Source organism: Mycteria americana, chromosome 4 (assembly GCF_035582795.1).
Source record: "Mycteria americana isolate JAX WOST 10 ecotype Jacksonville Zoo and Gardens chromosome 4, USCA_MyAme_1.0, whole genome shotgun sequence".
NCBI lineage: Eukaryota > Metazoa > Chordata > Aves > Ciconiiformes > Ciconiidae > Mycteria > Mycteria americana.
The window spans coordinates 86,762,648-86,787,521 of NC_134368.1; the positions used below are offsets into that span (position 1 = coordinate 86,762,648).

Consider the following 24,874-nt stretch of genomic DNA (forward strand, 5'->3'; position numbering starts at 1 on the left):
TAAATGGTAAGAGTTGTTCACCGATTCATGTAGACACTTGTCTAGCTACCAGTAAGTGTTAGGCCTCAAAAACTCAGGTTCAAACAATAACCTCAGATGCAAAGCATTTATACCTCTGCACCCCCTCATTAGACACCCCACGCTTTTACAGCTTCAGATCTTGTTTGGTAGGATGCACAATATTTTATCATAGAAGTTAAATAGCATAGCTACTTAGTCTAATGGTGCATATATTTTATAGTCATCCAGCTCAGAAAGAAGATGTGATTATCCAAGCTCCTAGTACCACATTCATTATCAACAGCACGTTTGCTTCTTATTTAATGCTTCCTCACATGCCAGCTCCAGCTTTAGCTTTCACTACAGCCAACATGCACAGCAAGCAGAGTTTGGCTGGTGGACAAGGGCTACTCTCCAAGCAAGACAGTCTTCTGCTGCACGGGCTGGCCACGAGCTTCCGCTGCAGCAAAGCCTGTGCTCCCTTACCCACCGCACACTGCCTGGCTCTGCTGCTTAGGGCCCTTTTACCCCGCTGTTGGCAACACGTGGCTCTGAACAGCCACTGAATGCTGAAAATATCTAGAAGGTTCAACACTGGAAGAATTTCTAGGCCTAATCTCTCAGCAGCAGAGACCACGGTGGCCTCACCTGAATGCACAGGAAGCTGCAGCTGGGTCACTACATCTGCTCCACTCTGATGAGTTTGTCAGTGGCTACATTACTCTGCCCAAAATGCCAATGTTTTGAGAGATGCAATTTAGATTTCAGATCTACCTTTACACCCATGGCTTGCATACAAAACAAGAAATTTGTTCCACAAAACCTAATTTCCTATAGATTTGTTTCCCAAATTGCTATTCCCACAGTGCAATAGCCTGCACTCCCTTTCACGCTGCTGCCTAGGACCCACCCTCCCCATTAGGTCTCCAAAGCACCTCCTTCCCTTCCCGCTTGCCCCACACACCCTGTCTAGATGAAAAAGCAACAGTACATGCTATCGCTAGCTCCAAGACACAGCACATGGATTACCCAGGGGCAGGTCAAAGTGAAGGATAAATGCAGAGCTCGCTCTGAAACCTCTGCTTCAGCACAGGCACTGCTTTGCATACATGCCTTACCCCATGCTGAACTCCACGATGCCAGCAGGAATTCAGCTGTCTTTGAGAACTGCCTGTATCTGTCACACTGGACTGAAACTGGCCAGCAGGTTGAAACATCATCAGATTGATCATAGAATCATGGAATGGTTTGGGTTGGAAGAGACCTTAAAGATCATCTAGTCCACCCCCCCGCCATGGTCAGGCACATCTTTCACTACATCAGGCTCCTCAGAGCCCCGTCCAACCTGGTCTTGAACACTTCCAATGATGGAGCATCCACAACTTCTCTGGGCAATCTGTTCCAGTGTCTCACCACCCTCATCATAAAAAATTCCCTCCTTATATCCAATCTAAATCTATCCTCTTTGTTTAATTGCTGGACTGACAAAGGCAAACAGGGACACTTAAAATACCTGATTTCTTTAGGAAATGAAAGTAAAAATGGGGCGTCAGTGTTGTATACACCAAACTCCAACAGTCTGTGAATATGGCCTTTTGAAAAAAACTTCAGTCTTATTTTTTTCTTCAATGTCAGTATTCTCTGGACCTCAATGCCTGAGCCTGGATAAACTAAGACTCACCTGTCCCTGTAAGCCCTAAAGCCTGTGCTACCTGCTCAACAGAATTTTAAATGAACGAGATTTCAAAGTTTTGTCTACATCATTATATAGATGATCACAGCTCAATAGTGGGTGGTATTTATCTATTTTTCCAGAGCACACAAAATTCAAAGCATTTAAATTTTTACAATATTTTTCCAGCATTTAGAAAGCAATCATTGAGTAACAGTGGCTACAATTAAAATATAAATCTGTTACGTGATGACAGGAAAACTCAAGTCCACAGACCAAGGTATAACAAGCTGCTATTTAGGTAGCTTGGAAGAAATATTGGATGCTACAAGCTATGTCTAAATTATTGGTACCAATCAAAAAGAAACACTTTGGGGTTTGTTCGCTTCTTAGTTTATAATTCTTTTTCCCTCTAGTAAGACTAAAGCTTCTAGACAGGCACAGTATTTGTGTTAATGCTTAGTTTTACATATTAGAGAACAAATAAAGTGCAAATAAATGAAGACTCAAACCCTCTAATTTGTATAAAAACCACAATAGAGCCGGTTGCTCTCCCTGGTTAGTAAAGCACAACAGTTAACACATCACTGGCACGTTAAATAAACTGACTACTTCATGGGCTGGGCAACACACCAATGACACAATCCATTCACAAATGTTTCTTAGGGTTTGGTTGGGTTTTTTTTCCCCTTCCTAATAGAGCCAAAAGGATTCCTGTGCTTCTCTTAATACTGTATCTGATTAAAAACATCTATTTACCTTTGTCCCTATGTTGGGGGTGAGCTGGGGCATACCGAAAGCTCTTTTTCTCTCTATGCTCCACCTTTACTGAGAGAAAAAAAAAATCTCTGACCAAAAAGATTTTGATTTTCTCTTTCTGCTTGAAAGCTCCATGTCAGAAACAGCTGGGAATTCAGTCTTCAGCTTGCTCAACAGCTAAGGGTCACAAATATTTTTTTTTCCTTCTCTTTATGAGTAGTTCTAAACTTGCTGAATGAAATTCCCCTGCTACATCAGCATCAGTATCAAAGAAATGACAGAAAAAGAGAAAGCAAGCAAGCCAAGTCTGCATAAAATAACAGATATAACTCTTTTCTCAAGCCATATTTTTTATTATTACATGTAGTCAACACAGAAAAGACACAAGAACTTACTTCAAGTTAATAAAAAATTGGACAGTTTCATTGACTCCTACATAGTACCTAGTCTAAGGGATATAATTCAGCAGAAAACCCCCAAGACTTTAGTAAAACACAGGACATTAATAAGAGAAACACAGGGAGATGATTTTGTTAGAAATGTTAATACACACCTTTCCTGTGTTTGCGTTTCTAAAAGACAAGATTACAGAAACTAGGTCTACGTAGATAAATATCCCAGCTGGCCAAATTCTATGCTTGCAGACTCAAACCGACACACAAGAATCCAAACTGAGCTTTGCATTTGATTATACTGTAAGAGATTGAGAATACATCTTAGTACAAATTCCCTGCCAATATTATATTCCTTCCAATAGCATATTTCATACCCTTTTGCCAAATCTCATTTTTAAAGACTTACATAATCCTTTTACTTCCTTTTGGATATTAGGCTCTCTTCTGCCACTTTTATTGGCTATTCAGCCCACACTTAAATATCTCTGTGCCTTACATTAAATGTTTTTATCCATCCTCACTGTTTATACCCTACAGACATCTGCAGCCTATTGCTTTCTGCTTTGGTCATCATTACTTACTGAAATCTTTAGCCTTTATTTTTTCATTTCCTGGCTATTCTGGTGTCTCTAAGCACTCTAAATATTTCTGATTAAGTGGTGCAGAACTGAGCACAATATTCTAGAAGTTTCCTCAGTCAGTATGATGAAATACTTCCCTGATGTAAAAAGGTAGTTTTCATAGTCAGGTTAAATTTCAAACCAGCCTACATTACAAACTCAGGTGTATTTTAGCATTCTTCTTGGTTTTAGGATATTTTCAGGCTCACAATTTTCAACATTTCTATTACCTTTAATGAAGGCAGTGAGAAAGGACAAGGGATAAGACAAATGTTTTGCACCATAAACCCCCACTTTTTATATAAATGCAAAATTCTTTTTCAGCCTCCTTTCTGGTTCCATTAGAGTTCTATCAAAGGCAACTCTGAGTTATCTTTAGTCCGAGTTCACTTTAAAATGGGAGCAGAGACACTTGGTTTATTCCCAGGAGTGCTAACATTGAAAGGGCAAGTGAATGGCAGCTTGACACAGAGCTGCGTGGCTTATTAGCTCCACAAAAATGCAACCGGTGTTCCCAGACCTAATCCGTTACCTCTGTACAGCATGGCAGGGCTTTTGTCACATGAATTTACTGACTTAGGTTGGAATGAATCCATGGAGCCTTACTCTGCACAGTCACCGACTTTTTATTTGTCCTCTCCATTATTTGTATTTTCAAATGTATTGTAGTTTAATTTTTGCAATGCAGTATTTAATTTATGATTTATTCCAGATATGAAACTACATTTTAAGGAGCAATACTAACTCTACTCCAGGACTGTAAAGTTTCAGAAGGAATCTCCTAAAGAGTATAAATATTTTAAAAAATTGGTAATAAGGTTTTTATGCTCTGTCAAACATAATTTTTAAATAGGGAATAAAATTTCTACCTTGTAGAAGTGTTGAAGTTTGCACAGAAAAAGAAAGTGGAATTGGAAATAGATAGGGCATTGTTATTCCATGAGGAATTAGACATACACTGGCAACCAACTGCTTTTCTTTTGCTTTGTTTTGTAAGCATAATCCCCAAGAATCAGTCATGTAGTTGCATTGACTTCTTCCAGACTGAAGAGGTAAGAAGAAAGGACACTTTCCATGCAGCTGTACTGTAAAAGAAACTAATGAAATAGAGTCGCACTTTTAGGCTCATTTTTCTCTTTTTGCCAGACTGTGCCTTCTTGATGTGACTGAAGATCGGGAAGGAGGTAGGCCCAATTTTGGTATCATGTTTTACAGTGAATTGGTTTGATTTCTAGATCTGTCTGCAGTGTGTTTTTATTTGTTGGTTGTGAAAATTTTATTCAATTCCATTAGCAGCAGGAATTGGATGGCTAACTTGTCATCTGAAAAAGCCCAGAATAAATCTTGTAGCAGCCACCAGTACAGTGATGAATCTGTACAGCTCTGTGGTAAGCTGTAGTTGCATTATTATTATTTGTATTATCAAAGTGCTTTTTGAACAAACAGCACAGAACAAAAAGAGCCTCTGACAAAGAGAACTTGCAAGCTAAGGAAAGAGACGGACTGACAGGAGAGCTGAGGGGTACACTGCCAGGAGGCTGGAAAGCTCTTTCAGCACATAACTGTTCTTAATTATGCCTCCAGGCCTGCTGCAGACAGAGTTAGGACCCTGCCCCAGGTCTGGTGCATTAACTTTGTAACATCTATGCCCAGCAAGTGCCTTCTCTCAACCGCCTTCTTTCTTTTGTTCTCTGAACATTGTTACTCAGTGAACAACAACAGGCAGCTTTTAAAATACTACTCTTGAAACTTTGAAAAAGCTTTTTCAGTGGAAACAAATTATCCAGTGGATTTGAACATCTTACAGTGCACACTAAGGTTTCAATATGTCTTGACACACATTTCACTTCAAAAATTTTGGAATGGCAGGTTTTGCTTTCACGGCCAGATGGATCAACCCAAACAGAGCCGAGGTCAGGTTATGTTAACAATACGCAAAGTGTGCAGAGTCACATGCATTTTCATCTCATCCATGAAAATATTCATGTCCATTATTAAAGTACAAGTTTCTGAGAAGAGTGAGGAAGACCGAACTTGCTAACTACATGGCTGTGAACCAAACATGATCACTGAAGGCTGGCACATTGGATGGACATAAGCATTTTGGAAGGGAAGCCTTATGTTCAAGTGTAAAGGTATCTCTGCATAATAAACTAAGTCAAGGGAAAAAGCAGAAACAGTGTTACAAAGTATTCAGTTAACACACTCGATCTCTGATGAGTGTAATTGCTTAAGTTTGAAATAAAACAGCTCTTAAATCACACAACTCCACTGAGAACAGGAATCAGAATACAAAAGGCAGACACCATTGCTAAGAGAGTCCCTTCAGCCTAAGGATAGCAAAGTATTCACCACCACAGAGAAATATGGGGAATTAAAAAAATGAAAAAAGAATACTGTAATTTTCTGGAAAGATGTAGATGACTGCATCCACAGTGCACATCTACTTATTTGGGAGAACCAACAGTAGATTCATAGAAGCCACGATTTCCTACTTTGGTTCTATCACAAAAACAGACCAAGGACCAGGGAGTATGTAACCAATAGTCAAATCTGGTGCTGGGGTAGAAGAGCTTGAAGCAAATCATTCTCATTGCCCTCAAAGATCTCATGGGATTCACCATGCCGAGAAGCAGTTTCTGCAGCCTCTTTGACAATAAAAAAGCTACAACGGAGATGGATTTCTTTTCTCTTAGTTCCCCGCCACTGAATTCATAACAGGAGGAGATGGCGCAATCCTTGAAAAATGACTGTTTCAAGATTTAGGTTTGCGTGAAAGTGTATGGTGTCACAGCGTTTAAATTAAAAGAGAGAGACACACACACTCAGTTACTCCAGCATTGCAAAACTAAGCAGAGGGGGAAAAAAAAAAAAAAGGCTATAAACAACATTATGATTAGTGATCTGCCTTGTCCTTCTGAGATATCTTTTGTCTTAATGCTCCAGAGAACTCTGCACTCAGCAGTTAAGTTTCTTAGCAGTCGATAAATACAAATGAGGGAGCATGGGGCAGTACCGCTCTCCTGACCCAACGCTCCCATGCGAGACACTTCTGAAGTGCAGACTGTGCACAGATGCAAATGTGCAGAACTTCCACAGGATTCCTTTGGGATGGAAAATACTTGGCATCTTTTATGCCCAGATGCATAAACAAGTAGGAAAACAGATACATAGAATATTATCATCCTTAAGAATAAAACTTAAACTACTTTGCTAAAGGCCTCAAACGCTGCAGCACATCAGAATCAAGTTGTGAAATTCTGTGTCTAGGACCTGATGACTCTCCTAGGTTCCATGGACTAGGAGAATGGACTAGGTTCCATCCAACTGCTTTATTTTTAAAAAACTTGATTTTTCAGAAAAAACGTAACTCCAACACACCACCGACAAACCAAACAAGACAAGCCATGAATTCCAGCAAATGCAGAACTGACGAAAACCACTGAACTAACAGGAAGGAAAACGGAAATTTGGTTTCCTCATAACAGACACAGCACTGGCACTATAAGCCTCCTCACAATTAAAACTGCTAAGAGGAATCGACTCTGTGCTAGAAAGAACATCCACTGGTCAATTAGTGTTCTCTTTCTTTCACATTTTCAGTGTAGAACAAGATGCCTTTGATACACAGCATCTTTTTACAGCTGCTGTGCCTGAGAAGTATTGTATAGCTGAACGATGTCGATAGTTAAGCCAACTGGTAGGAATGGGTAAATGTAGTTACCATTTTGGCACAACTATGGCTTCTTGTGTAGCTACAGAGGAGTATGCCAGTGCTGCTCTTTGACATACACACTCTCTTTACAGATTTCCTATGGAGGGCCATTGCTTATCCCACAGCCCCAGGGAGGTAGGCAGTGTTGTGTGTGCAAACATTTCTGAACCTCAGTCCTTCCCACATATAATACCTATATGAACATCAACATAAAGCACGGACCAGGGGCATTCGAACACACCAAAAAAGTAGCCTCCTCTCCATTTGCCTGGCAGTCCACAGAGATACGATGTGGAACTCGGCTATTATTAGACACGCAGTTACCATGCAAGATTTTTGTCTTCATACACCATGGATAAGCTGTAAAATTAATCTTGGTGCCAAGCTTAGTCCATGGGGTTTAGTTGTATTTAGCTCTATGCAGGTGCCGAACAGGAGGAGGAAGCGCACGTGGAATTCTCAGCATTGCCCTGGCAGACCAGAAGTGTCATACCCGAGGCAGAGCCAGCTCTCCTACGTCCCCGTCACCCCTCTGCAGCCACCTTTCTCTGGTCGAGGACTTTTATCCAGCTTTCTGTTTCAAACACCAGTACACTCCTTTTAAGAACAAAAGCAGGGCTGTATCGAGTAGCAGTTGTATCAATCTTACTAGATTAAAATTCACAGAAGTTGCTACATAAACCAAATTGCTTTTAGAAGTTAAATGTTAAGATGACTGACTGGTAAAGCATTCTATATGCTGGTAGCAGCCTATAAAATATATAAAACCATTTTTATAACTTGTTTTGAAGTTATACTTTAGTTCAGAGATCTAATCCTAATTTATTCTGCCTCTCAGTGCATAATATTTCACACTACTGTATCAGAAACAATTTATTCAAGAAGTTAAATCAGTCTTCCTAGGGCATCAGACAGCTACAGAAACACCACACTTAAAAATGTTCTTTTTCTTTGTCTCTTTTTAAGAACAGAATGTACTTTTTACTTATTATTTCAGCCAAGTCAATATAAAATACCTTAGGAGCCTCAGGTCAAATTAAGAATATATGCACACACACAGTAAGCACATTGAACAATGGCATAAAGGTACTATGGCTAATGGACTAGGAATGTAAAACAGTTAATCAGAACAAAAGTTCTTAATAGTTAATTCATTATGTCATCTGAAGAGGTGATTAAAAAGATTTTTTTAATCTCCCCAAAGGAAAGATTTACGGCTCAGTGCAACCAAACAGATGTGAGTATCTCTGGTGGTTCTGCAACCGAAATATTTGATGACACATCTATCATTTCTTTACTGATAACCTTCTACATGATCCTATAGATAAAGCAGCAATTAACTTACAGAATTAGACTTCCTCCTGTGACATGAACCATCCTGTGCCTTGACAGTTCAGGCTTTCTACACCTTTTATCCATTGTGCCTTAAGACAAAATATATCTAAGCCTCTCTTCCGAGGCAAATATTTAGGTCATTCCTACGCAAGAGTAACTGAAAAGGTATGTCACTGTATTTTTTTAAGTTTATATCCAAGTAGTATGCTTTACCATGGGAAGTTCTGATTTCTTTCCACATGTGCTACCCAGGGTGAAAAGACACTTAATGGGTTTTAAACAACTGTAGTAATTTAAGCTGTGCTGACTAATATGGACTAATTTGTAATATAGTGAATACACAATTAGCTCTTAGGGGAGAAATCTGTTATTAAACAAAATTATATTATATTAAACAAAAGATTAGGCCACCAACGCACTAAGGAAATAACAAAAAAGTGACAGCACTGGCTTTGGAACATGGAAGAAGACTGATCTGACCAAATGCAAATGTTTATATTTGATCTTAGTCACTCTAGAAACCTTTTATGAACAACAGAAACAAATATATACTTTCAAGGTGCAATTCACTTAACCAGTGCCTGCCTAAAGATGAGCTATTTTTCTACATTGTCTACTACGGGAAGTTAGAGGACTAGCTCCGATATAGATGTCTACATTATAAACCTCAAAATCTGGGCAAGATGACAGACTGTGCAAGCGATGGAGACTAAAATGCTATGAATTTTTTCTTTCTGGCTAAATCCTCTCCATTATCAGAACGCTGTTTGGCACAGATGATATACAGAGGACAGCTCTTGTTGTCCCATTCTTCAATGACTCTAATGCCAAAAGACTGCAGATTCAAGCTTATATTGCCCATTTCAATGCACATATACTAACAGATACGTTGCCTAAGCGCTCACAAAATAGAACGAGAAAAAAAAGACATATCATCCCCCTCCCTATAATGGATATGGTCAATATGAAGCTTTTTCCTTGGTAATTATAAAAGAATAATTACAAGTGTAGGAAAAGATTAGGCTTACATGAAGAAAGTGAAGAGATCCCCATCCTGACTTCAATTCAAAATGTCTCTTTTGAAAAGCACACAAAGGACAAGACAGTCAAGAGGAGATCACACAGCTAATTATTTGGAAAAAATAATTTCACAGTGTTCTAATTTTTCATTTTGAAAACACGATCAACTCTCAAGGAAATACAGAAAGTGCATGTATTGGGGAAATGAAGGAAAAGGTAGACCAACTTACTGCCTAGACCACCAGCACTGCACAAACTGTCAACAGGGGGGGGGAAAAAAAATCATATTTAGTTTTCCCCCTATTATCAGCTGCTTTTCCCTTGGAGAAATCTCTGCTTTATAGTCATAAAAATTTCACAAAGAGTAACTGTAACAAAAAAAAGATATTAAATTAGTAGACCGTCAGCCAGGACAATAATGGTCTATTAAGATAAACTTACTCTGTGGATATCTAGATAGATTTTCTCTGTATGTCCATTTAAATGAATTATTTGCACTGCACAAGCTCTTAGTCTTCTAAAAGACACAAGGAAAATAAAATATAACATTGTCACAGCATAATGGTCCCTCCTGCCTGACAGACATTAGAAGAGGAAAAAAGTTACTGAAAAATGAATGTTGAGATGACATTACCAAGCTTATTTTCAAAGTGGGAGGCAATTAGACTATGAAATGTTCTCTTCCATTATTTCTGTTATACCAGAGGAAGATAAAGTAAATAAATATGAAGACGGATGGTTACTGTTGATGCACAGTGACAGCTACTCAGTATGTTACGTTGAAGACCTATGTTCTACCAGTCCAGATTTCATCCAGTGACAGGCAAATCTGTAACAATCAGGTAGCCTAAAAATCTGAAGTACAGTTTCAAGTTGTTTGGGTCTTTTTTTTTTTTTTTTTTAATTGAAGAAGTTGTGGTGGAACTAGACTAAACTTCATCTGTTGTTTAATAAAACAAACCATTTATTAATTTTACAGGATTTAGGTTGATAAACTGTGTCAAAAGATTTTCAAAAGGGCTCTTTACACTTGTGTCCCTGACACTATAGATACTCAAGCTGAAGTACCACCACTTCTGCATCTCTAAACATGAGGCAAAGGCACTCATTTTAGAGGGTTTGGTTTTGACTTGACCTCTTCTGAGGTCAGTATATGATACTGAAAAAAAATTACCACTTAGCCTTATGATAGCAATTTTCCTAAGTGCTCAACTCCAATTCACAAAATTTAAAGAAGAGGGCAGTTTAGCCTAACATCCAAATATTAACTATTCTGGCCACTTTGCAAATCTCATTTAGGAATCTGAAGAATAAATTCTCTTGAAAACCTGATCTTACGTGCAATCAGGATCTCCATCCTTGGAGACAGTCAAAAGGCACCTGGACATGGCCCTGCTTGAGCAGGGGAGTTGGACCAGATGAGCTCCAGACGTGCCTTCCGACCTCAGCCATTCTGCAATTCTGTGAATTGCAATGTAACAACTATCCTGTATTTCTTCAATCCTACAGAATATCTTTTGTTATGATGGCCCTCTATTTAAACTCTTGAAAAGAAAGAATAGTACAGACAAAGCTTTCAACTTGCTCACCTAACTTGTGCTTGAACTTTAGGGGCTTAATGAATCAGTCCTCCTAAAGCAAATCTAGGTTCTCTATGCACTCAACAGAGAGAAGCCTTTGTCTCAGAAGACCCAAGACAAATGCTGCCTTCTTGAGTTAGGCAGTGAATCATTAATGAGTGATTATTTTTGCTATCAGTTCTGCATTAACTCTCCAGTTTCTGAACTCTGTTCTATCCAGAGGAATGGGCAGAACTGATCCTAGAGGTTCTCTGGATGTTGGGAGCCTTCTGAAGTGTTTCAGGTTACTTGGCATTAAATAGAGCATATGTAGAAACATTCACCTTACTCTCAGCAATCTCACAGTCCTACCAGATGTGAGTATATCCAGAAAATATTAAATAGGAGACACGTCAAACAAAATTAAAACACAGAAAAGCATTACACCCAATTCTATATTGCTAGTATTTAAAATGTAAGCTTAGCAGAAATGAGATAATCTTGAGTACTGAAATTATACATAGTCTACATTTAGCAACCTATTTTCACACTTGCAGCGCACAATTCTGTCACAGTCAATGCAGCAGAACTCAGTAAAACACTCCTGTTTAATAGGATGTCATTTATCCGCAAATATACTTTACAATAATGGATTTTCAACTACCGCAAACTGATTTTATTTCATTCCTTCCACATGTCATTGTGCCACAGAGGATAACTCCTTTGATATTAATAGTAATGAAGATGCATTGCATCTGACAGCCCTAACAACATGTTTAATAGAACATTTTAACTTTAAGTAGATGAAGAATCAGAAGGGAACACTTTTTCAGATTCCACTGTTTCAGAACACAGTTCTGTATAAATGAAATTATCCTACTTAAAAGTTATTTCCACTTTGATATTATTTCTGTTTAACTTGACAGTTTTATTTTGGGAAGATAACATTCTGACATACTGCAAATTATTCTCCCAAAACAATCCAGCTTATCCTTTTGTAATCTGCTTTAATCAAATTTGTCTCAATAGCCTCCTGTTTCTGGTAAGTAATTCTGGCAATTAATCATCCTAACTTATCCTAAAATGACAATCCTAAGGTGTCACTCACAAAGAGAAGGAATACAAAACATACTGTTTCCAACTGCTACTGCACAACCCAGTGAGAGATTTATTCAGGCTTTATTTTATGTATTTTGTTACCAGAAACTGCTGCTTCTGCAGAACAACAGGAGTTTTGCCAGTGATGTGGGTCTGACCTTATTTCTTTCCTGCAATTTGAGTTTGCGCTTAGGAGATTCTCAAAGCATGCTCACCCACCTAACTCAAATGCTGCCATCACATTCTACACAGAAACTCCATTTATTGAGTTTCACCTTTAGTCCAGCTCTCTCCCATGCAATTTGTTTGTATAAGGAAAACACCTACTTATCTAGTAGGTATATCTTATTTATAATTGCATGTATAGAGAATGTTTTGGAAAAGAGCGTATGTTGCAATTTTAAAGCAAATTAACAGGTAACTACAAGTTCAACCCTTTTGTTTAAGGAAGCTATATATGCAGGCTTACTGCAGCTTGACAAATATATTAACACTGAAAAAACAAAAACCTAGTTAAAAATGAAACAAAAATGACCATCAACTGCACACAGTGCTGTTGTTGCCTTTCCTTTTCCCAGTTCCTCTTTCCATTATGACAGTCCTAACAAAACATTCTCCCTTATTTTTAGCACAAACCAGGCAACAATCAGCATCTTACAGATTTTTAGCTTCTAGACCAAGTACCAGTTTTGCAAGGCAATCTCTAACTACCCGCTTTGTAACAACACTGTTCACAAAAAGAAAGCGAGGTATACAGCAAGAAACAACGTTAAGATGTTACTCCTACTGACCCCTAACTACCGCCTAGCTTGAACAGCACAATAGAGTGTGAAAAAATGACCTTCAGGAACATACAACTTAAAATGTTAAAATGGAAATTGTCAAGTCATTTAGCGACAGAACAAGCTTTTAAAACCCATATTAACACAAACCTTGCTTGCAAGCAAGGGCCATAAAACAGAGATAAGAAAGGTGAAATGCTGCAACCAACTCCTGACATCTGAAACCTATTTCAAACAGCTAATATTCCAGTCTATTCTTCAAAATTTATGTTGACATTTACTTTTGCTCACCACATTTACCTCCTGCTTGTAAGACTAGCAACGTGCACATGACATATGAATAGCTCTTGGGTCCAGCCCTGAAGTCCTCTGCTGTTTTCAAATGCCACCGAAGCATGTGCTTAGATAGAAGCTATCAGACTAGAGAGTTAAACACTCTACAATTACGTTTAGAATTGTGTGTGTTTGGTGGGGTGCTGTGTGTGAGAAAACACTACCACTCTTACCCCCTTTTCTTTATCAGTTACTTAGCAACTAGTTGTCTTTAATTTCCTTTTAGGAGACTGTTTTCCATATATAGTAAAGGGAAAGGAATTCAGAGGTGCCCACCAACCTGTTTATAGAACTTAACTCAACAGGGACTTGCATGTTACTTGAGAGAAAACAAGTGATACTAACCAGCAAGTCATCTTATCTTACATTCTTTTCTAGTACGGGTACAAGCGACGCTGCAGGGACTCTCGTCCGGCCTGGAGGCTGAAGGGACTGCTACACCTGGAATCAGTGACTACTCAAAGCCAGACAGACTGGCTTCTCTCTCAAGGCCCAGCCAGTTTGCATTGCTTACTGATCCGCATCCTCTGTGAGTTCCAGCTATTAATAACTGTTCACTTTAAGATTAAAAAAATGGCACTTTGCTGTAACGACCATTAGTTTGTGCACATACTTTACCTGTACATCGTTGGTGTTCATTCTCGTTCCCTCCTTCCCAACGAAGATGTCATCTATGTCAACCAGAATGTACCTATCCAAGGACAGTCTGAGCTTCTTTCCAGACAGGAAAGAGATGGCATCTATGAAAATCAGCTTGTGCAGCCAAAAATTCAAGTTATTGCCGAAAAGGACTCGTTGAATCCCATCGTGGAGCCCCAAGTCATGAATTACTGTGGCATGGAGAGCACTCTTACCAGCAGGTGGTGAAAGGTTTTCTGGTGTCTTTACTTTTGCAAATATCACTGGTTGATAAGCTGTATGATTAACCTGGAAAACCGCCCAGTCGTTTCCAAGCAAGGGACCTTTCTCAAGCTTAGAAGATTTAGTCACATGGAGCAGTGGGGAATGAGGGTTAATGCAACAGTCCTTAATACCCAGATTGCTGTGGACATGGAAAGGAAAGCCCTTCAACTGAAAGCTCTGCAAGCTGTTCTCATTGCCTTTGTGAAATCCAATAACACCTACACCATATTCTATACAGTACTTATCTAGAAGGCCTCTGTTCCAAGAGTCCATATTCACATACTTTAGAATATTTTCATATACTATGAGAGCATATTTGCCTTTATTTTTGTCTATAAGCACTGGGAGATCACCTTTCCCAGGTGCAATCTCAATGTGAAACTGAAATCTGCTAGATTCTAAAATGGTTATTATATCTTGGCCTAACGTTGAGTACTGACTTTCCACAAACACCAGCACTACAAGATCTGTCCTCAGGGGATCAATAGGCTTCATGGTCTTCATCTCCATCAGCTTGTATGGCAACAGTTGAAGATCACCACATTCCACTTCTGAAGAGATTTCAGAAAGTTCATTTTCCTGTTTGTAGCCATTATACAAGTAGTACGCAGAAATAACTATGCTCACCATACAAAAAGTGGCCAGCAAAATAACTGTTCTTTGAAAATGTCTGTGAAGTTTCATGATAAAACTCATGTTGTTTACTTGCCTTAGATTGTTCTCAACAGCAGCATTAAAAACAAACACAGATTCTCAACAACTTGTTCCAGTCCTCTGAAATATTTATGTCACCATTGCAGCACACACATCTATCTTCCACAAAGCTTTACAGAAGGTATAGTCTAGAAGAGAAGAAAATCAGAGATTTAATTGAGGCATCACACTTGTGAAGTATCATCACACTTAAACTAATGGTGAGCAAAGAAATCACTGCCAAACAGAAGTTTAGGAATTAACAGATCAAAACTGGTAGTTTCTTTTTGAAATTTTGCATTAGTAGCATTATTTCTTCCTGCTCCCACTAGTTGCCATGTGCATTTGAATGTCTCTCAGTCTCACAGGCTTGATCCTTGTTAGGATCAAGTAGAAGAGGGTACACACAGGAGGCACTGAAAAGCAAGATACAGCGGCAAAGAACTTACTGTTTTTCTGAACATTTTTTACCCAAAGATAAAAGTTAACTCCAAGTAGACAATTGCTGACAACCTAAACACTGAAGAAAATTTATAACCTCCCTCCTTCCACCCCCAAGAAGCTGGGGGAACATCAGTCTACATGATTAAACAAATTCTGTCTTATACTAATTTTTGAAGAACCAAGAAGTTCTTAACAAAACACACACATTTTAACTGTTGTATACATACATACTGATATACTCTACATTACGTGTATTATAGGAATATTTTTAAAACAAAACTACACTTTGTCCTGCAACATTAGAAGTAAACAAATAGCGTTTTACTGGACTGTGTACTGTTTTGCAAATTGTTGGAAGCACTTCGTATTTCTTTGTATTAAAAAAAAGCATAAAGTAATCCAGCTCTTAAATTTGAGAAAAGAGAGTAATAAATCAAAAGCTAACTTAAGAGGCAGATCGCCTAAGGATATACTTATGCTTTAACTTGTACCTAAGGAAAGCAGTAATTTTTCAAGCCAACAGTACAATTGCTGTCAAAAGTTTCTAGTAAAAAAACTGAACGATGTGACAAGCATAAAATAATTAAGTACCATAAATTATAAAGGAAACTTAAAAGCAGATTTTGAAAAATACTAAGGCTATGAAGAACGAGAACATGCTATTGTAACTTCACAATGTAGTACACATCCATTCCCATTTGTAAATGGGACCAGGATAAGCTACGTGTGTAATGTTAACATGGTCATTTCCCAACTGAGTGCTTAATCCTTCCATGCTCAGTTTTTTTAAAAAATAAAGCAGGGCTTAAAAAGTGAATACCAAGAAGCTCCAGAAGTATAACCAATATCAAATATGAACTTTTCTGTACAGATTGATGGAAACAATTAGATTTTCTTGAGAGATCACGATAACAAATATCTACTCAAGCTCTATTGCATGTTTTGTACTTTCTAAGGTTTACTGGGTTTTTGTTAGAAGTTTTGATTCCTACAACGGCTGACAACCTTCAGTACTGAATCAGGGAGCAGATGATAACAGAACACAGTCAGCTTCTGATCCAAAAGAAATTGAAGTATATAAAAGATTAATTACGTATTAATAAAGGGGGGAAAAAAGGAGGAGTTGTAAAAAACAAAACAACAAACAAACAACAGACAAAACCAAACAACATGTCATGTACTTGGGCCACTTAACCACTTGACAAGAGCTCCTCATCCTACATTGTAAAGAAGGCGGCCTTTCACTCCAGGTTTTCAAAAAGGTTAAAAAATATGATGTACTTAACAGCACCTATGTAACTTCCACAACTTTAATTAAATCCCAAAGACCAATCCTCCCAGTGCCATGATGAGCACAAAATAAAAATAAATGAGTAAGAAAATGAGATAAGGGGAAGAGAGAAACTACATGGCATCCTATTTATCAAAACAGCAAAATTAAGCACAAAGAGTAAGTGTACATAAGCTGTCTCATTCATAATTAAGATTGCCTTTAAACCTGCACCTCGCCAGATAAGCCCACTTTCTGGATATATTCTACTCTCTTCACCTTCTACTCACAGATACCAGTATATTAACCCTTTCTGTTCTGGGTGGACTTACACCCAGCCTTGAACCTTACCTGCAGCTGCACAAAGACTTGCACATAGCTTTTAGACAGGAGACTTGCCTTTCACCCAGGCATATAGGCTCATTAATCAGTGTTAGACAAAAATAACATAATCCCAGTTTCTCAGTTTCTAGAGGCGTGTATATGAAAAGAAGTTAAAGAACGCATAAAGGCCAAATGACAATTTGAAAGTACCTTTAGAAAAACTCAAAGAACACTTTTAAGTATTGAGATGTCCGATCCTTGTCACACTAGCTTCAAGAATATCAGTTTAGATAGCAGAAAAAGAGATATTTAATATTGTAAGAAGTCAGGTGACAAAGGAGGAGCTCCATCCTGAATGAGTAAAACCAAAGAGAAGTTTCCAGACAGATGATTTTTTTTCATTACACACACAAAGGATTCTCTTCATTTTGCATTTCCAATTCAGCTGCCTAAATGCCAAGAAACTCATAATTTTAGTGCCTAAAATTAATACTTACTGCATTCTGTAGAAAAGCTGTACATACGCCTACTTATCTTCAATAACCACAGACCTGGCTGGCTTACCCCACATAGAGCTCAGGCCTGGTTTACACAGAAAAGAGATGCAAGCCTGCAAAGCGGAACTCTTGCTGACAAAAGTACAATGAATCACTCTGAATGACACGAAGTCAACCACCGCGAAACCAACAAGCACAATGCTTCTCTGCTTCTTTTAGCCCTAAGCTCCTCTAACGCAGCCCTAAAATACCCCTATTCTTATGACCAAAGTCCTATTGAGAGGAAGTTCCCAGCAGCATGATTCACAAGTTTCTTTCTTCACCAGCCTATGCTTCTGACCAGACAGTCACCTGAACCTGAGAACCCTACCTGGAGCAGGAAAAATTTACAGTGACCTACGCTCATGGCAAGAAAGGGCTGATTAGACAGAGTTGTTTGAATGAGATATTACAGAAGGGTTGCAACCCAAGGGCTGGTAAAGTAAGCAGCAGGAGCACTTGAAACATTTGCAGCAAGGACGCAGTTCCTAATGCCGTTCCATGGAGCAGAAAATCTGGAGCGAGCCCAGAAACCTGTATTTTCTTCAAGAAAACGTCTCTCATTTTATCTTTAGCTCCTAATTGCAGGTACCTCCTGGGGCTACAGAGTGCAGCTGTAAGGAGGAGCGGATGGAAATGCCAAGACAGAAGTGAGGTTTGACTCTGAGGAATGAGGAATTCTCCGAGACCCAGCAGGACACAGCCAGACTTGGCATCCTCACCACTGAAGACAGGAAGGAAGGGGAATGGAACAGAATAAGGTGCAAGTTTTAAATGCATGTGCTTTTGAATCAACTTGATGCTTACGTAATTTTCACTTAAGGACTGTTTTGCATGGCAAGAGTTCAAAAGAACATAGAAAGAAAAAAAACCACACAGAGAACACACATTCAATAATATCAAAATAGTTTCAAAGCATTGACAAGGTACAGTTGCTTTCCTAGAGGAACAGCAGCATTTTGCTCTGAGCAACAGTACTTGCTAGATATTCCACTGGTATCTTCCAGCACTACGCTAAAATACGTCATCATGCACTGAACTTAACAGTGGTATAGAAATCTTTGGGGTGCATCACCCACAACACACTGTGAGACCTACCAAGACCACTATAGTGACCTTTATCACAACTTTAGACATGGCTTCAGAGAAAATGGTCCTTGTCCACTATCACTTCCAGCAGGGAAACCAGACAAAGGGCATAATTCAGAACATATCAACAGGGGGTAAGCCGTTAGAAGCAGCATTTCAGAACAGGACAGTACTTATGGAGTCTTACTTTCATGAAAAAAGTATACAATATTTTACAAAAGAATAAAGAAGTCACGACAGCTTGAACTGCAATACAAAAAGAAAAATAAACCCAGGTATAAGAAAAAGCCTTAAAGAAAAAAAAAAACCAATCAAAGAGCCTAGAAACTCTTCACAAGAGTTCAAGCTTGTTAGCATTGTTTCAGTGAAAACCATGAAAAAGACCCATAGATAACATAAGCAGTCTTAGCTCATTTATTTCAATGGAGTCATGTGGAGTTCAATGAAAGGAGGACACAGTCCCACCTGTATCTCAGAGCACTTCAAAATGGGTGTCAGACGTTATACAAATCCAATGTTCCACAAAGGTGATGTTGAAATAAGTTTTATCTAAAAAATAATTTGTATGGTATTTTTCCATCGTCTGAAGCTATAAAAGCTGCCTCATTGTCCCTTATCTAGAATATTATTATTTTAGAAGAATCTGCATTTGATCTCCTACAGAATTTTGCATTTTCATGCCACCATCTGAAAATTCAGACCAGAACCTTTTACCTGTGTTGTTCCAAGCATGAGGTATCAAAATGCCTCCTTAATGTGGAAATTAGCATCTCTGAATATTTAGAAATTTGGTTTTTTACTTGTAGACTTACTATGGAGGAAAAGATCTTGCTAAGAGAAAGCTGAGTCATGGAAATAAGTTTTGCATTTTATTCTGAATACAGCAAGGCTGAATATCATTCTCATCTACTGTAGAAGTGATTTCTGCAGCCCAGGACTAGTTCACATGAAAATTTTTTGGGTACAGGAGATAAGTATCACCTTATTAATTGGAAGATTTACAATTCTAAGCAGTATTGCTGGGTAGTCACAATTACAGGTATCTTCAGACAGCAGCACAAAACAGATGCATTAGAATAGAGATCTTCAACTGTGGGTTTGGTTTGGGTTTTTTTAAATTTGGTTGGTTTGTTTGTTTTGTGGTTTGTTTTTTTTTTTTAATTCACTAACAAGGCAGTACTGATAAGAGAACAAATACCGTGATGAACTCAAAAGGGCTGAATTGCACCATAAGGAGTCTGGTGAGGTCCTACTGTTTGCAGCTTTCTTTAGTTTGCTGTTTCATTGCTAAGCATAAATGACCAAATTCTTGGCTTCTAGAAATCATTTCAGCACAATAACCCTAATGGAAATACTTAGATGAGACAACACTGGCTGGGGACTTAGCCTATTAATGAGATACAGTAAGTGAACATAAAAAACGTGAAAACATAAGTCTTGATTTTTGTGTTTTCTGGCAGTAAAATTCATATAATAAATACCAAAGCAGCCTCCCCAGAAGTCTTTGCAGTCAGCCTGGAAGCCAGTCCCTGGGCTCAGACTCCTGGGGCCGCTGACAGTCTCTGCCCTGCGAGCGTCATGGCAACTCTGCAAACATTGTGCCCTCCTTGGTATATTTTTTGCACTAAGGCCTTCATGGTGCACCCAGCTCCTTTCCATGGGCTTTGTATGACTGGCTTTTCCACACAGCAGAAACACACTGTTTTCTGGACTCAGTAGTTGAAAAGCAACGTGGTTCTGGCCATTCAATTTCATAACTGGTATTTGTATTTTCTGAAACTAAAAAAAAAAAAAAAAAAAAAAAAATTCCCTCAAAAGATATCCATTCCAGGTTCACATCATCATAGAGTAATGAACAGATGCTCAAATAGGACACCAGGTACACACATAAAGATAGACACATGAAACTGTATATAATAATAATTAAAAAATCTATTAAAGTTGTATCATGAAAATCAATAAGATTCTTAAAACTACAAGAAACATTTTTCTTGAACTCAATTGTGTTAAAAACTATCAAGATTAAAAGAATGGGCTGAGCTAAAATATCCACAAGCAAGTGAGAAATTGCTCAGAAATCACATTTTTCAAAGCCCAATTAAAAAAAAATCTGGTTTAGTCTTACCTCAGGCCTGTGCAAGGGCAACTGTTTACTGTGACCCTTGATTAGAAACAATAAAATTGTGTCATACTTATACACAGACATAAAAAAATATTCTTAAAGGGTAACAAAAATCCTTTTCACCAAGAACTGCCAAAAAATGGAGCAGGATTGATTAGTCATCTATATTATTCAGCTATATTACATTTATCTGGTTACATACACCTGGACATATTTTTAAATCTCTTTCTCCTCTTCTAATAATCCTCCCTATCATTATATTCTGGTTCTGTTCTTTACCAAACTGGACACTACCATAGTGCTAGTGACATATTCCTGATATATTAAATGAAGGATGAGTTTTAAATGAAGAATGGACAAAAAAAAAAAAAACAACCAAACCAAACATATTGTTCAGCATATTAATATGGGCATTCAAATCTACACCGATTAGAATGCTATTGAATTGCTTTGAGCATAAAAGCCTGCTTTGGCCAGCCACTATGAAATATGATCTTAAAGGAAACATTCTGAAGTCATTACATGAAATATTCTGAAGCCATTACTAAAACAGAAATCTTTGAATATACGACTGACACGGTAGGAAGCAGCAAAGTGCATTTGAAAATAACCAAACCTGGGATGGACAGTAGTGCTCAGCTTTTTAAATCAATTACAAAAATATGAAACTGGTCTCCAAATCCTGAGTACCCCTACTTCTACTGACTGACACACTCAAGCAGTGATAACTCAGACAAACAAATCCAGGCTGAGAGTGAGATCTTATGACTGCATATTAAGAAGACATTTTCAACTTGAAAAGATGGTGATGTGAGACATGAACTGTCAAGGGAAGTCATCAAGACCCTTTAACATCGCATAACAAACCCTGCAATGTCTGAATATTGAAGGGCTTACGTTCTCTCATATACATTTTTAAAAAAGTGAATGGCTGTGGCAGAACGACAGTCCTGGTAGATATGCTTTGTCAAGTCCCTAGGGCAAGCAGTTTTCAGTTTCTATTGTACCTATGTTACCCTCAGCTCCATGCTGTATTGCTTCACGCGTCACTGGAGAACCTTAGAGGGTAGGAATTCATGCATCAGAATTTGCCATTAAAAGATATTTATAAAGACTAAATATACAGTATTTTAAGACACTGCAAAAGAAGGCTTGGAAGACTTTAACAGAGTACAGAAGTTGGGTTTGGTCTTCAAATTACTACTTTACCTTCATACAATGCTTTCTACCAAAAGATCTTAAAACACATTACATCTCATACCATTTTTCTGAGACAAACCCTGTTATTTTTCAGCACTTGCAGAAACATCGCTATCTAAAGACTAAATGATTTTCCCAAGGTCTTTAAGATAAATGCACAGCACATTCTCTTGTCCATGCTCGTACCATGACCTCCCCCTCTCTTTTCTCCCCCAACTGCCAAGCAGGAGCCAAGTGTAAAGAGTTAATACGGCAGAGTTCATCACCATTCCTTCCGAGGGACCTGAGGGGTGATGCTGACAGTGAGGGAAACCCCATTTCTTCCACTTTGCATTTTATTAAAAAGAAAAAACCATCAGAGCAAAACATGAAGCAATTATCTAGCACATCAAGCAGTGAATTAAATAATATAAAAGTTTTCTGTCATTTCCCAAAGGCTGCATATGACAGTTGAAACGAGCAGTAATCCACACCAATTTCTACATGGGATTTGGGGAATCCAAGTAGCTATGAACACCTGAAGTTATTAATAATTACTGCACGACCATGACTAATTTTGTTCCCCAACACAGCGATCAATCATGTCCGCGAACACTAGAGGGCAACAGTGTCGCACAGAAGAAGTCAGGGAGGAGAGAAGAAAGGGGAAAGAAACCCAGCCAGCCGAAGGCTTGGTGTGGGTACCACACCAGGCAGGCAGATGCTAAGTGAGCTAGTAAAGAAGAAAAAGAAAACAAAACCCAAAGAAACACCACCGAACAAACCCGAAAACGCTTCCCCACGCCGCGGGGCGCTCCCGTGTGCTGGGGGACGGAGCCCCAGCAGCGCTGCCGCCACGCGCCCAAGCGCCGGGCAGCCGCCCCGTCCGGCCGCTCTCCCGGGCCGGGCGGTGCCCGCGGCGGCGCAGGAGCCCCCGGAGCGGCTCGGCCAGCGCCCTGCCGCCGGCGCACAACTTTGCGGGGGGAGCGGGGGACACCGCGGGGCGGACGGGGGAGGCAGGCGCGCACCGCTCCGCCCGCCCGCCGAGTTGGGAGACTTCGCCCCGCCGGGCCCGGGGGCACCGCGCGGAGGAGCCGCCCGCCCCGACCGTTACCTCCAGGCGCGCTCCGCCGACATGCCGCCGCCCCGGGGCCCGCCTGAGGGCGAGCGCCCGCCGCCCGGCCGCCGCAGCTCCCGCTCTCGTCCGCCGGCGGCGGGCACAGGGAGCTGTGGAGGCTCCGCCGGGGAGAGGCGGCTGCACCCAGCGGGCGCGGGGAGCGCGGCGCGACACCGCCCCAGCCGCGGCCCGCCCGCCCGCGGGGAGGTGCGGCGGGGCTGCCCGCCCGGGGGTGCGAGCGCCGCTCGCCTCGCCTCGCCCTCCCGGAGGAGGGGCGCCGCGCCGCCGCTCCCGCACTCACCGGCGAGGGGCGGGCGGGGGCTCCGCCGCGCCGCCTCCCCGCCATTGGCCGGCAGCAGCACTGCCGCTCGCCGCCTCCGCCTCCTCCTCGGGAGGCTCGGCCGGGCCGGGCCGGGGGCGGCGGGGAGGCGGAGCGGGGCGGGGGCCGAGCCCTTGGGTTCCTCCTGCCCTCAGCGAGCCGTGGCGGCCGCACCCGCACGGCACGTGCGGCGCCTCCTCCGCGGGGGACCGAGGGCCGGGGCTCCTGCCCAAGGCGACTCCGTGCGACCTCCAGCAAATCGCAAACGCCCTCTGTTGTGGGGTTTTTTACCCCCTATTTTAAATAAAGTATGACCTTTGGTTTTGCTTCTCCAAAAAGAAAAAAGAAATCTAGCAAGCCCCTTGTGCAACAGAGCTGCGGGGAAGTTGAACTCAAATCCGCTTGACAAACCTGTCCCTGTTGGGCAGCTTTAGGATATGACCGATTTCGGAATCATTTTAAGTGTAGCGCACACTGGTGGAAATTCCATAAAGTCAATTATATTTTCTCAAGACAATTTGGGGTTAAAATCTTGAAAGAATGCCAAGTAATGTGTTTGCAGCCTCACTGCTTTTTCTTTATTGAATTTTCTAAACCCATCTTAAACAGAGTTAGTCCCTCTGTATTTTTCACTGAGACTCTGCATCCTTCACTCCGGAGATGGGGCTATTCCATTACTGCGGGTTAGGAAGTTACGATTCCCTGCCTGAACCGCATTAGCTGACTTCTAGCCTTCACAAATGGGAAATAAAATTAATAAATTTTACAAGTGCCCTCTTGATCTAACTAATTTACTTCACAATTGCATGGTGATTGTTAGCTCACCTAATGGCTGATAATTCAATGTTCCAGATTAACTCCACCGCTGGCGGTTGTCTGTCCAAACCTTTCTTTCTATGACTCACTCAAGACAGAAACTTAAAGGAAAAAAGTCGAAGTCATCTGAACGTTCCTTTCCCAAACGTCAGCAGAATTTACAGCTCTTGATTCAGGAATATTGCTATTTACTGCCATCTCCTCTTTTTTCTCCCTTTTATTCTCATGACGCACCCTGAAGGAACATCCCAAATTATAACGTCTTCTAAACTAAAAAGCAGTGCAAGGTCCCAGGCCCCATGAGCTAGACTTCCCGTAGGACAGAGGACTTCTTGACACAAGCGCTTGCTCTGCGTGAGGTTATTAATCCACGGAATAGAGAGTCCATCTGAAATCCTGTTGCCCTCTCAATAGTCTACACAAAGGGATTTTCTCCCTTATTAAGCTTCTCGACTGCGTGGTTATCCTGATACAGTCTTGTTTTGGGGCCTCTCTATTACGAAGGATTTTTCCTACAACATGCTATGAGGTATGGGGTGGAAGCCAGCCAAAAGTGACTGAAATTCTTGGACGTGAGTTCAAACTCACAAGCGTGCATGGTTTCCCTCCTATCATTCTTTCTGAGTAGCTGGCACTATTTTTAAGTTATCACTGGCCAACATGGACAGAAGAGTGTTACATACCGCTTGTCCTCATAAGCACTTGGATGCTCACAGAGATGTGCTAGACATCTCACAGCTGAGGGCTTCAGCACTGCAAGTCAGCAGCTGTAGT

At 40.2% G+C, this 24,874-nt stretch overlaps 1 protein-coding gene across 2 annotated transcripts in view; it reads right to left on the minus strand.

Annotated features, from left to right (window-relative positions):
- LOC142408757 (bifunctional heparan sulfate N-deacetylase/N-sulfotransferase 3) overlaps positions 1–23,182 on the minus strand; it is a 74,147-nt gene extending 50,965 nt beyond the window's left edge. For both annotated transcript variants that reach the window (XM_075499316.1, XM_075499315.1), the window contains exons 1-2: positions 22,963–23,182; positions 13,907–15,033 (exon numbers count right to left, since the gene is read on the minus strand). In XM_075499316.1, coding sequence (XP_075355431.1) covers positions 13,907–14,887 — 981 coding nt within the window. In that variant the 5' untranslated portion in view covers positions 14,888–15,033; positions 22,963–23,182. The remainder of the gene's footprint in view (positions 1–13,906; positions 15,034–22,962) is intronic.
- Positions 23,183–24,874: the final 1,692 nt, after the last annotated feature.